This window comes from Nipponia nippon, unplaced genomic scaffold (genome assembly GCF_047370975.1).
Source record: "Nipponia nippon isolate SJK-2023a ecotype South Korea unplaced genomic scaffold, ASM4737097v1 scaffold_1, whole genome shotgun sequence".
Lineage (NCBI taxonomy): Eukaryota > Metazoa > Chordata > Aves > Pelecaniformes > Threskiornithidae > Nipponia > Nipponia nippon.
In genome coordinates, this window is record NW_028262290.1 from 116980309 (window position 1) to 116994658 (window position 14350).

The 14350-nt window shown below is 38.2% G+C and overlaps 1 protein-coding gene across 5 annotated transcripts in view; it reads left to right on the plus strand.

The window, feature by feature from the left end:
- Positions 1–14350, plus strand: part of UBP1 (upstream binding protein 1) — a 58332-nt gene that overhangs the window by 41957 nt on the left and 2025 nt on the right. For 4 of the 5 annotated variants that reach the window (XM_009464448.2, XM_087768678.1, XM_087768671.1 and 1 more), the window contains 7 exons: positions 5804–5907; positions 6590–6644; positions 6833–6926; positions 9822–9912; positions 10595–10704; positions 12173–12315; positions 12895–12946. In XM_009464448.2, the coding sequence (XP_009462723.2) occupies positions 5804–5907; positions 6590–6644; positions 6833–6926; positions 9822–9912; positions 10595–10704; positions 12173–12315; positions 12895–12946 (649 nt within the window). The remainder of the gene's footprint in view (positions 1–5803; positions 5908–6589; positions 6645–6832; positions 6927–9821; positions 9913–10594; positions 10705–12172; positions 12316–12894; positions 12947–14350) is intronic. The other variant, XM_087768662.1, reaches the window with a different exon arrangement.

A 14350-nucleotide genomic window follows, 5' to 3' on the forward strand; every position in this document is an offset into this window, starting at 1 on the left:
ACTAATCTTCTATGAATGGGAGCATTACCTTAATTGTAGTGAAGAAAAATTGAGGTAGGACAGGTGGTACTGGACTTCTAATGCCTTTCACAAAGCACACAAAGGATAGCGTGTGTGTGTGTGTGTGTTTATTTCTTCACTTCTTGCTTGGGATGAAGGATGACCCACAGACTATTTAGGAATAACAGCTATGGACAGCTTTCCGATTCTCTTAATTGTGCAGCTGACTATTCCTGTTTTGCATTTCCCCTTAATAAAATGCTATCTTGAGATCACTTTGTCAGTTTGTCAAGACCATTTTGAATTTTATTCCTGTAGGATGAAATGCTCTCAGCCTTGCTAACTTGGTATCATCTGCAGATTTAACATATAACCTGTTCCATCATGGCAAAGATTTTTATCATATTGATTATTAGAAATCACCAAGCTCGTGAAAAATACCATGAAACACTTTTTTCTGTATTCATAGAGAAACCTTGGTAATCACTATACACTCTTTAAATACTGTTTTTAACTATATAAGTTGAGTGTACAACTTGTTTGCTTGGTCTAGCAAAGGAATGTCTGATCTACAGCTTGAAGGCCAACTCATCAGCCTTTTTCTCTTGTTACCAGACAGGGTTATTCTTGTGGGCCTTGTAATTATGGACAAGGGGTGATGCATGTTCCTACTTAGAGCAGTTCTGTCCTTGCAAATCTGTCTTCCCAAATGTAGCCATCCACTAAATCAGAAGGTTTGGCCGTTACCAGACTTACCTCATTTGCGCATATGAAATGTACCGTATGTGCAGTACAGTTGTCACAGAGGGGCTTAGACACAAAAATGGAAGACCTGTTTCCCTACGTTTAAGTATGAGAATTGACACTGTTTTACATACTATGTCTTTATATACAATGGATCTTGTACTTCGCATGTCCTAGGAACTGTGGTTCCATTACAGAAGGCAAACAGGATTGTTTGGAGTGTATTTTTCTTGATGAAGTCGAGAGTGCTGGCTGTTATTTAGCCAGTGCTGTTTCCTAGATGCCTAGAAATAGTTTTCTGTTATCTTTTCTTGAATTCCAGAAATTTAGGTTGATCCAATCTATAGTTTTCTTCCTTTTTAAAGCTGAGTATTATCATCTTCCTCCTACACCTCTAACATAGGCTGTCTTTTTTGTTCCTTGCTTTTTGCATCTCACTGTGTATGTTGGCTTTTTCATTTTGCCCCTTCAAGTTTCTGCTGTTCTATTTGCTGGATATTTCTAATTTTTTCTCTCCCCCCACTCCCCCATACAATTTTTTCCAGCTCAGCCACAATCTGATTTGGACAGATTGGTTTCTTACTGTGCTTCCTTCAGGAAACATTGAATCTAGTATCTTTTCTTTCCAATTTAATTTGTATGGGATTCTAACATAATACAAAGAGTTTGGTAAAGCTTGTTTTCTGAGTGGTCATTCTGCTCTGCTCTTCTCCTATCCTTTCCCAAGAACCAGAGATTTTTTCCTAATTACCATCACCCATCTTTTTCTTCTCATTGATTTTCGTAAGAATGCCATCTAGATATGCTTTTCCATTACTCCTTTTTTTTTTCATCTGATGTTTCAAAATCCGGTGCATTCACTGCAATTTCTGCTGTATTTATCTCAGTATTTTCCAGACAGACAGATGCATAGGTAAACTACTTGTTGAGACTCTTTCTCATGCTATGGAGCATTGGCTTGTTCTGTGGAGATAAAAGGCTATGAACTTAACGTTGCCTTCTGGACCTCAGAGTGGACGTTTATGTACAGGCGACCTTCATCCAGGGGCCATTTTATGAAGGACGCACTTTATTTTTTCCTCTCTTCCGAATACATAGAAGCTAGAGCTTATCTAAGGAAGAAGAGAAAAAAATCACACCAGATTCTTTCCCCTGCTTTGAATTTGAAAAAGCAGGTACATTTGTATTGTGATAATTGGATCTTTGCACTTTTTTTCCTGTCTGCAGTATCTTGGTTGATGTTTATATTAGTATATATTATATTATACGTCACAAGTTAGAATATATAAAGCTACAATTTGATTAAACTTGGTTAAATGGACATTTTTTGCAGATAGAGCTGATCATAGGGCACATGGAAGTTAGAAGACCTCCAGGTATAGACCTTGGAATAAATTGGAACATAGAGTTTCGGATGTGAAAGATGGGTGCAGAAGTTAAATACTTTCTGTGAGTGACTTAAATTTAGAATATAAAACCTTCTAGAGGCTATGAGAGTCAGAAAGCGGAGCTGGAGCAGAACTAATGTAGTAACATAAGCATACAGTATTTCTTCAATTTTTTTCTCCTTATATCTATCTATACTTCATATAGCAGTATCAGTAGCATACAGGATATGTAATGTGGGAGACTTCACATTTTGGGAATTCTTTACTTCTGTATTCAGAGTAATTAAGTCTATATGAACAGAAGTTTTTTTGCTTTCGCCAACAACAGCTGCAGTTGTTTGGGGCAAGAACCTGGTATTTTATAGGTTCATTGAAAAAGCTACGTCCCATGTATAATAAAATTGTTGCCCTGTTCTCTAATGCTGCTGTGTGCCCAAGTATAGTAAGCCTAATTTGGAGAACAAACGTTTTGTTTTCATGTTGATTTGGTATTTGAATATAGTATGGAGTTCTTTGCCAAAGTTCAGTTTTACTCTCTGGTAAAGCATGAATTTGGGCAGATTCAGGTAGATTGGAAGCAGGAAGAGAATGACATTAAACAGTATCTTAGAATAACTTGAGATTTTGCAATTCTTCAGAAGTTAGGAATGTTCTGAGTTTAAATGCTAAATACTCTGAGTCTGAAAAGTCACACTTAAAAAGATTTCCTGTCTTCCTTTTTAACTCAATAAAACTGTCGGACAACGCTTTATAACGTCATTCATGTCCTATACAGAAGGATGTTAAAGGTCTGAAACCAAAATAGTTTTCTCCTTCTCAAGAATTAATCAGTGTTTGGAAATTAAGGCATAATTTCCAGAGTGCAGATGTATCAGTAGTGTTGTATCAGTGGACTAGTAATGGAGGGCAGTTAGTCTTGAGACCTCAGAAACTACTTCTTTGAAACTTCACCAGTATGTATTCATTGTTCATTACAGGTAAAGATACAGTGCCGATCTTTTTTGTTCTCTGGTGGCTTTTTACAGAGTTGGATGCTTCCTTGTGACAGAGTAACATTTTTCTTTTAAGTTTATATCTAATGGCCGGGGACTTCTGTATTAGTATCATTAGCTTGCTCAATGTCCTTTGGTTAACTCAGTTTTGGGCTTAAGCATATAAGAAATATCCCGATTGATCAGACCACACATCTGTGAAGTCCAGTGCTCTGTCCCAGGCAGTGGCAATTGCAGATGCTGTTTCAAGAAAAGCTGCAGGAGGGAAGCCTTGCCACTTTCTGTGATCCATTCCCCTCGTAACCCCTCAGCGTCCAGAATGGTCATGCAGGATGTTAGAAAGCACGTCCCCGCTTAATGTTTTTAGTGTTAATGGATTTGATGCCCAGGAATTTGTCTAATCCTGTTTCTGAGCATAATGGGTGGGACAGTTGTGCATGTGAGTGGTACCAAAAGCATAAGCAGCTTGGGTTAATTGCTAGAAGATGCTTGAAGAATATATGCTGTAGCCTTTTGGGTTTTTTGGGGGGTTTTTTTGGTGGTTTGTTTTTTTTTTTAATGCTAGGCTTTCTTGTTCCTTGAACCTTTCAGAAATAAGTATCTCAGTGCTCAAATACTCATTTTTCCCTCCACAACCTAGAAAACAGAAGAAAGAACTGAGCCACTGGGCATGTCGCAGTAGTATTACAATTATTACTACTTCCTCCCCCCCCCTCCCCCCAACTGATTCAGTCTCAGTGGGTAGCTAGTAACATTTTTGCTGGAAAGGAGACAAGGTAGGAAAGTGTGTTTATATGAGAAGAAAGGCTACTTGCTTTGGGTTGGGATTTCCTTTTTCTAAATATTTCAAATGTGCTTCTTCCTGCATTTCAACTCAGAGTTTGGTTCTGAACAACTTCAGCTGAGTCTGAAGGACAGAAACATTAACTGCAGTCCATGCCTTCAGAATGGCTCAAAAGCTGATCTCTGACACCAGCGCATTCTTCCCTGCCCCTGAATTTAAATACATGTCAAACAGAATCTTGTAGTGAAATAGTGAAATAGTGGCTAAGGATGTACAGCTTGCATCTGTGTGTCCAGATAAACATCTTGCATTAAAATTTAGGGAGAGAATGTCAGAAGATTAAAGAAAATGAATTGCACTTCCAAAATATTTCAGAAGAATGAAGCTACCATTGTTATGTTGAGCTTTTATTTTAAAATTATGGCTTTGGACCACAATTAGGGAATGAAGGCCTATTTTAACTACCTGTTGTAATATAACATCTTTGAGATTAACATTAAAATGAGCTTGAAGAGAAACAACAGATGGGAATATACAGAACAGGAGGAAGAGTGGGTAACACTAGAAGGTCATAGAAGAACATGCTTTGTGTGAATGGCACTATTTGTAGTCTAAAGGGTGGTTTTGACTATGTAATCAAAGGCACTGTGTACGCAGTGGCTAGCAAAAATGCTGATTTGAATCTGATCTCGGACAGGTGACAAATTTCCTAATTTTTAAGCTATTGGTATGCAAGATTAATTTTTTTAAATTGTATGCACCATGCTGGGGAACTTGCAGTCTTACTCTTGACGAGTGAAGACTGGAGTCGAGCACAGAAACGTTGTTAACTGTTTCACAGAACATTGCAGCTGGTATTGCACTTATTTACTGCTTCCCCCAGATAGTGAAAGGGTCTTTCAACACAAAATTGTTGAAACATGTTTCCATTAATATTAGGTCATACTTGTTCCCCCCCCTGCCCCGCAAGGCTATGATATAACTCTGGAAATTTCCTTACAGGGTATTTAGCTGTTGCATGATAAATATATCAGAAATCTTTGTTGTTTTAACAGGCATGGTCTTAGCTTACTTTATCTTGGGCAATTTGCTTGTTTTAATCCTGTTTGTTTGTCTTTGAACATACCAAAATCTGTTTGTTTTTTATTTTTCTTTAAAATACTGAATTTGCAATGGTATTGAAAACACTAAAAGCTAGTCTCATTTTGAAGGGCTTTTATCATGGTGGTTTAAAAAATATCCAAAAAAGACTGACTAAATTGGACAGCTGGCTCATCATATACTTGTGATGACTTAAATTTGTGTATAAAAATTGCAGTTTACCAAGCAGCTTAGAGAAGGCAGTACATGTAAGCATCATTTTAGTCCTGCAGTAAATGAATAAAAAATTTCAATTCACAAAATTTCTACTGAAAATTCCATTTGTATTTAATTGCTGTCAGAGCAGATACATTAAATTTAACCACAAGGTGAAATCTAGCTTCATAGTTTTACTTACTGTTGCTGAATGCCTGCTGTCAAGTCACGATACTGGTAGTTTGTTTAAACAGCCCCTCCATCCCTTTTAGGATGAAAGAAGTTTTTCCAGGAGATGGCTTGGGGTGGGTTGGTTGGTTTGGTTTAAACTGGTCTTCTGTCAGTTCCACCACTAATACCTTCACTTTGTTAACAGAAGACAGTATAAATAGGAGTCACCTTGAAAGAACAAGATAAAAGAAAACTGATTTTTACCTGCAGTATCTGCATGTAGTGTGTGGGATGGAGGGAATCTTTATTTGGAATTACAAATCAAAATTCTCTGTGGAAAAAAACCTGGCTTTAAGTCAAAGAACTGTGCATCAGAGTAAAAAAATGTATTGTCAAGAGACACTTAAGTTTCAATTCTTTATCTTCAGTGCTCACCATGGCCTGATACTCCTACAACATTTGTAAACAACAGTCCTACTCCTGCTCCAGCTTTTACCTCTGCTCAACATAATACCTACAGTGTCCCAGACAGGTAGGTTTCTTTTCTGTACCCTAATTAAAGATAACATTTTAAAATCAGGCTTATTCAAGAGTGTTTTCCGAGTAAATCCAGGAGTTTGCAACTGTTTTCTGGTTCCACTGGGGAATGAGAAATTGTTTTGACCTATATATTTATTTTAGAGTTGGAAGCTATTTAGCTTTTTTCAGTAAGAACAGTCTTCGTTCCCTTCATACACAGTTAAAATAATTAGCAAGAAAAAAAAACAGCAATAATCTTTATAAGCTTTTCAACAGAAATTGTATTGGTAGAAACATTTTGTATTGAGGCGTTGATTAAACTACTGTAATGAAACTTGGGTGATCAAGGAATAATTTACAGTAGTATTGTCTATTTTGTTGGCCTTGCATTTTACTACCTCTTCATCAGTCACCCTTTAAGACAGATAAGTGGCCGTATAACCTCCTGTGTTAAGTCAAGCTGCTTCTCCAGTTGATAAAGAATACACAGAATTGGAACCAGATGACTTGCATATTGATGTGTGATGATCTTTCTCTTGAGTTTAACTTAAGTTTCACTCTATGCAGTGTTTAATTTGTCTTTCAACAGTGATATTTATTGTTTCGGGAATTTCAAGTTATTTTTCAGCAATGCCTAAATATTTTGCGTATTAAGATTCTAGTAATACTTTTTTTTTTTTTTCCCCTCTCTGTAGCAATTCTTCCTCCCCAAATCATCAAGGAGATGGAACCTCTCAAGGGTCTGGAGATGTGAGTGTTTGCTTTCTGGTATTGATCATGGCTACATTTGTATATTTGTGTCAGAACATTTGATTTGTACATACCTCAATACTAGTAGGTATTCTTGAGGTGTTTAACTGAGGGAGGTTTTTTAATGGTTTTGGGGTTTGGGTTTTTTTTAATATCCAAATTATCATATCCAATCTTGTTTCTTACAGCAGCTTCATCCTTCAGCCACAATCCAGGAAACTCAGCAATGGTTGCTCAAGAATAGGTTCTCTACCTATACAAGGCTTTTTTCAAATTTCTCAGGTATCTATAGTTTACTTTTTTATTTAGAGTGTTTTTTTGTGTTAATGAGCAAGTTCTGTGTGAGAAAATAATTCTCTAAAGAAAAATTGCCATCAACATTCATTTTAATTTACTAATTTATTTATTAAATGTTCAATTTGCATTGAAAGGCTTTTTTTTTTTTCTAGTTGCATTTTGCACAAATTCACCCTTACACCCAGAAGTGAAGCTAGGTTCTTTTTCCCTGGTGACAATTCACAAAATCATTTTAACCTTGATTAGTCCTTTGAGAAAAAGGAATTAATTTGGTGAGTCAGACCAGCAGAGCATCTATTTTGCTATCCTGTTTCCTAATGGCAGCCAGTATGCAATGATCTCAAAGAAAGTACGAGAAATTGCTAACATCTGCCCCATGTTAGATCTTTTCTTATGAATTAGATTTAATTGTGTATGAAACTTTCATCCTGCCAAACTCTGAAGCTGTGAATAGTCGTCTTATTCACAGAAATGGCAAATTCTTTTTTGTATCGAACTCTGCTTCAATGCCATGCAACAGGAGAATTCCTTTACCTACATGTATTTGCCTATTATTTTTTTTTTTTTTTTCATTTCAGCAGACTGATTGCACTGCCTTAAATGTGTGTCAGTGTAGTTTCCACTGTATGTGTGGAAGCAAGAAATAGCAATAGATGCGCTATCTGGGGCTATGTTTTGCTGTTCGCTTCTTTAATCCTCCATGTAATTGTGCAGAGGGTGGGATGACACAGTACACACCATGAGTAAAATTCCTTCTCAGTTTTCTTTGGTGACACCTGATGGGGAGGACCTGAGGAATAACTCCTGCTCTCTGCCGCGGAGCTTAGATCATGCTTCTGCCAGAATTCCCTTTGTACCAGGCATCTTCCCTGGTCAAGACCAAAAGTGCAGATTCTCAAATGTGGCATTGAATTCCCTAAGACTAGAAGTTTTGTCTTTTCTGTAGCTAATTAATTATGTTTGCTGCTGCCTAGTGTTTTCTGCTAGGATATACAGGTTCTGAGAAATAAGCTCACATTTGGCCTTCCTGAACAAGCTGTGGAGGTGTCATCCAACCCTGAAAAAGGAAGTTCTGCCATCTCACTAACGAATGAGCCGGGATTTTGCAGTACCTTCCTTAGCAAACAGTATGGAAACTTGGTGTTGATAAAAATTACTTATGTATAGTTCTGTTGACATCAATATGGGCAGCAATAACTAAAATTTTGTAAACTACTGCTAATAATAATATAGTAATATCTTAAAAATAACTAAAACTTTGAGACCCCAGGGGTCCACGATGTTTTCCTATGCACAGGCAGCATGACTTCTCCAAATAAAAACGGACCAGACTTTGAGATGGTAGTGAGGCCTCTGGAAAAAATGCAGCTTTTGGCACATAAGAACATGATTTCTTTGAGGGGAAAAAAACCCCACAAAATAACATATATAATGTGTAAGAACCACTTGGCACTACTAGCGATCTCAGCAATAAACTGGTGCCGTCCTGGGTTTCCCTCCTCAGCGCGGCTCAGTGCACCTTCTAGCAAAGCAACCCGTTGTTGTCCGCCAGCGGGCGGTACTGCCGCAAGCTTCCCTGGAACCAGCAGCTCCACCAGCTCAAGACTGACATGCTAAGGCTCCTTAGTTAATCAGTGGCATGATGATTTTGTTTTAAATAGTATGGACCTAATGAAAAAGCACAGTATTTTATAGTCAGCCCTCGTAGTGTTGGAATTGACCATTTATTCTTCTGCTGCTGGTTAGTTTTTGATCTGTGCTTCTCGTATTACGATTGCAAAGCTTTCTCAGTAAACTTTAGTACCAAATTTCTGACAAAGACTCTTGGAAAAACTTCCAAAGCAGTTCTTCTTTTTCATTATTATCTTTATACATTTATAGAAGTCAAATACTAGCTGGCTGATAGATTTTCTTTGAAACAAGAGGTGTAGTGTAGCTTTTATTATACTTCTTCAGGTGCGGTGGGTTTTTTTTCTGTTATAGTACTTAAGGGCTATGGTGACATTATTTTTGCTGGCTTTTACCTATGCATTCCTAGATTGTCTGTGGAGTATTTTCACAAATAAAGACTATCTTTTTTTTTCCTGTCCTCCCACTCATCTATTACAGTGACTGATTTTTCAGACTGTTTATTTCTTTGTTGACGCCCGTGCTGCTTGTAAGAAGGATCCTTCCTTCCATTTTGTGTTTAGATCTGCTTAGTATCTTTTACTGAAGCTTCCTTTTCCAAAGTAAATGTTCTGGAAAGCAGTTGTTTTCACAGATCACTTATTCCCAGGATCATTTAAAAAACCCCTGCTTTTGGATGGAAGTATCCCATAACCTGGATTCACCCCATACGCGGCTAATTTACTGATTTGCCCACGCTGATTTAGTTATGCCAGCCTTTAGCAGCATCTTCTATAAATGAGCGCGTTGTAATAACTCAAGTGCGTAGAGGATCTGATGTATTAGTTGAATGTCTGGGATGATTCATTGAGTGTCACTGCATGTGAGAAACCATCAAATATCTTTGCTCAGTATTTTCCGTGTGTCTAAAATACATTAACCTGGGTGTCAGTTAAAACTTTGAGTCATTTAACCTGTTGTCCGGATATAGAACAATCATCTGTCTCTACAAAAATTTGTGTGCTTGCAGACTTTGTACTTTTCTGAAGATGTGAACACCATCAAGTGAAACTAACCACCTTTGGAAAATAGGTCGTTTTTTTCTTAGTGCTAGCTAGTGCCTATTCTAATTTTTACTTGCTTGTTTATGTTTGCAGGATTCCATTTTTATAATGGTGGAGTTCGTTATTCTTTGTTTAAATTAATATAAAATTTATTTTTAAAAGTATAGGTGTTCTAAAATAAACTTCGTACAATCATGTTTTTTTCTAGGTGCTGATTTATTAAAGCTGACAAGAGAAGATCTGGTACAAATCTGTGGTCCAGCCGATGGGATTCGGCTATATAATGCACTGAAATCCAGGTAATATGTTGAATGTGAGGCCGAGTGGGTTTTGTTCTGTCGTTTACTGGAATCCCTCATCCTTAGAATTGGGAGATCTGGGAAGTCAGGGTCAGGATGGGCCCCGATGCCTGTGTGAGCTGTCCCAGGAACTGGCAGCAGTATGTTTAAAAAGAGCCTCCTGCGCCGTGAGGGCAGACCCTGGGTGAGATGCAGGCACTCACAAGTTCAAAGGTAGGCTGTAAGACCGCTACCGGTGCAGCTGGGCACTGCCCGTTTCTTGAAAACAGACGGATTTGTGCCAAGACACAAAACTTCTCATTTAGGGGAGCTCAGAACAACCGGAGGCCTTTTGAGGGTACAGACCGCATCCCAACTGATGTATCTGATTCTGACTGAAACGGGTATTTGCTACCATTAACCTTTATAAGAATTGTCATTGTTACTCAGTAGTTATGTTCCAGGATTCCAACAAGCAGCGTATTGCTGAACTTGGAATTGATTTTTGTTAAAATGTAGTAGCATCTGAGAGGCTGCTTACCATTACGTTACTTTTTTTTTTTCTTTTTTTTTTTTTGGTCAGTGAAAGAAAACATTTCAAGTATACTATTAGGCACAACAAATCTAGATTTGTGGCATATCGGTTTCTGTATTTCCAGGGCAAGTAATCTTTTCTCTGATACGCGATCTGTTTGAATTGCAGGTCTGTTAGGCCCCGTTTAACAATCTATGTCTGTCAGGAGCCATTAAGGAGCATACAACTGGAAAGACAAGATGCAGGCAATGGTGATAGCAGCAATGGTGCAATATACGGTATGGCGCGTAGGGGGTCTCTTAGCTTGCCATTTCTGTGTCTTAAGAAGTCTAAACCAAGATAGATGGGAAGGAAAAAAGAAGAGTGGAGAGGCTGAATTTCTGTTTCTGGTGTACAGAGAAACCATAGGAAGCTGTATTCAGAAAAACATTGTTGTTTTAACACTGCATGGGATGAGCAGAACCTTAAAACCTCTCAAGGTTAAATCATAGATTTTTTTCCCCCCCCCCCAGTCCATTGGTAAAACTAACTGTAGTTACATGGCAATTAATTAAGGAGCTCTCAAATGAGCTGTGCTACATTGTTACAGCCAAGGTATTAACCAGATAAATGTAGGTGCATGTAAAGCTACATGCAAATAGAACACTTGGATTCTTTCCCATTTTCAGTTAGGTTTTGCTGTCGTTTTCTGTGCAACTGAACTAAAACTGGTAGGGCTTGGACAAGGAAAAACAGCCACGCAGTGTACGGGCTCATGATTTTATTGTTATTTTCCTGAGAGATAGCTGTTGTTTCAACACAGATGGGAACGTAATAGTTAATTGTAAATTCGTGTCAATCTTACAGTTAGGAGAATGGAGCTATTTGAAAGGATTATTTTCTTGCTCTTGGCTTTGAGTGAAGAGACCTCCCTCCCCAACCAACTGAAATCTGTAGGCTGCTGCTGTGATAGTAGTTGTGTATTTTCCATGCAAGAACTGAGGTGGAGGAGGATCTGTGAATAGGATACTGTCTCTGTCAAATACATACTTTCCCTCTGGGTATCTTCAGTCTTTAGTTTGGGACAGAAGAATGTGCAAACATGGAGCTGCCAAGGGCTTCTAGCACTATTAAATAAAGCTATAGAGCTGTAAATACACCATCGAACTGAATAGCTACTTTGTCTTACTGTTCTGTTTGTTTGCGGTGTTGTATTTCCCCCCCGCCCCCCTTCAGCTCTGAGATGATCTGTAGGAGATTTATTCAGTTGAAAAAGGCTTTCTTTACAAAAAAAAAAAAAAACAAAAAAAAAAAATCTACATCCCTATTTAAAGTGACGGCGTAGTAGTACAAGTCAGACATGTTACCTGCTTCTTTTGAGATGGTCCAAAAGTACTTCATCCAAAGTCACCATGGACTTCTTCATCCAAAAGTCCATCTTCAGGTGACTCTCTAAAGACCCATTTAAGTCTGTCTGACATGACTGCTTTTTTGTGCAGGATACAGGGGACAAATGTGGAAGTTGCTTTCAGTATCAGAGCAAATAGAAGCCTCCCCCTTGTCAGAGAGGTGTGGTTATGGCTTTACCTTGAAAGAAAAGCTGTGGCAGTTCATGCTTCTTAGTGAGAACAGGGGGAAAGTAAAGTAAAGGTTTCTAGCTTTTAATTTTTTTTTAAAGCAGGGGTATAAACAAATTCAGATTTTTTTCATATGGTTACTTGTTATCAATTAGTACCGTGCTTATTTAAATAAATTTCTTTCTTGTAGTTTATCATGCAATCTACTTAGAAGAAATGGCAGCCTCAGAAGTCACACGCAAGCTTGCTTTGGCATTTAATATTCCTTTGCATCAGATCAACCAGGTTTACAGACAGGGTCCCACAGGTATCCACATTCTTGTTAGTGATCAGGTAATGGAAATTTTATTTTCTTGACAAATTTTATTTATGAATTAAATAGAATGGAAGATTTTCTTACGCTTGCTTCTTTATTACCGTTCTTTCTGTTTGATAAGGCAACCTAGTATTCTCTGACACTAAGAGTATTTTTTCCTTTACATTAAAATGAGCAGAAGGATCCTTTAAATGTCAGTCTTCCCCTACCTGAATAAACTCAAATTACGAGAAGAGAAAGGCAACTGGTCTATATAGTTCTGAGGTGCTGCAGTACTTACTTAGTATATGTTTATTTTGAACATGCCCAAAGGCAGGGAGCGTTTAAATACTGTTGAACTCAGCTTATTCAAGCATCTGCTACACATATTTAGAGTTCCAAAACCACAGCCAACAGTAACAGCTGCCTGTCACGTGATTAACAAGCAGTATTTTGACAGTAATGTATTTTAATTTAATTTGGTATACGCTTGTCACTTGCTGAATAAAACAAAAAATACGCGTTTGCTTATAAAAGGCTGTGGCTAATATCTGATGTATTTATTTTTTGCATTGGTCATACTCAGGAGGGTTTAAAAAAATTTTTTTTTTTTGTAGATGGTTCAAAACTTTCAAGATGAGAGTTGTTTCTTATTCACCACAATAAAAGGTACAGTGTCTTTTCTGACAGTTGAAAACGTAATTGTTTATTCTACCAAGGAGCCACCTTTAAATCAGAATACTATTCTAGTAAAACTCGCCCAAGCAAAGAGTAACAGCAGCTCTAGTGAAGGCTGACTTGCAAAAAAAACCCCAAAAATCTGCCTACAGTAGTGGCATAAAATATCCATGAGCTCCTCCTCTCTTAGCCAGACCTTTCAGCCTCTGCGTAGAACCTCCGTCTTTTCTCCAAGCTTTCAGTTCAGAACCAGTGCGGCACTTGGTAACAAACCTCATTTAAAATTCAGTCAACCATGACTGAACAGTGCTTGCTGTTACTAATCGTTGAGAATGGTGATGTTTCAAAATAGTTAAAAAAAAAAAATAATACTAATCCTGGCAGTAGTACCTCTGAAGCTCAGAAACTGAATGTTAACTGAGTCCTGAGAGTTGGCAGAACCGAGTATAAAATTGTTCTTTTGCTGCTGGTACGTAATCCTCTCCGGTAGGCTGGTGCTGTAGGCAGGACGCGGCCATTTTGCCGGGAAGGCTCCAGCGCATTTCCTCGGCCTCACAAAGACTCGCTCCCGTCAGGCTGCTGTTCAGCATCCGCTGGTGGACGTGAACGGGAACAAACTCCTCCCTGCCCCGTGCGGCCACGTGGGTAGAATCATTTTAATTGTATGCAACTAAGATGCAGCCAACCTTGGTCCACGAATGTTGTTGTTCAGGTTTCCTCAATGGGTGTTGTGAGCCTCCCTTTTAAACACCAGGAGTTTCAGGTGAACCCCACACTTCCTTAGGAGACCAGTTTATTTCTCGTAAAAGGTGCCAGGAAATTGCTATCATCAGTGGACAAGTTGGACTCTGTGCAAATTTTACCCACAGAAACTGTCCCGACTTTGAAGATGCAATTGCAAATTGCTAGTCGTGACATTTTTGTTCAGCACAAGTAGGAGATTTTTAAAAGCCAGGTTTTCCCTGTCGATCAGCTGTATTTTTAAAGTCTGCTTCACTTCATCAGCATCCTAACGTGAAACCAATTGTTCTGCGTAGTATAAAATCTGTTCACGTGGTTAGTGATTGTGAGAGACCCGTTTGTCTCAGTCGTTAAGCCTTTTGGTGGTACCGCTAGCTTCTAGGCGTAAAATCCACAGGTGGGTTTTTTTTTTTAAACGCTGTTTCCATTTGGCTGTCTAGTTTAAGGCTGAGCATCCCAAAATAGATGATTAAAAACATACGCTAAGGATTTAGATTGGTCTTGCAGAAGGTAACTTCCTTCTCCGATATTAACTGTCGCTGGCAAATGAGGCAGGTTTAAGGTGTAGTAGGAAGAGTTCAGAAATAACTGCAAACCAAAGAGATTTTTAGAAGTTTAGTTATTCTTCAAGGGTTTAGTCTGAAGAGCAGGCTA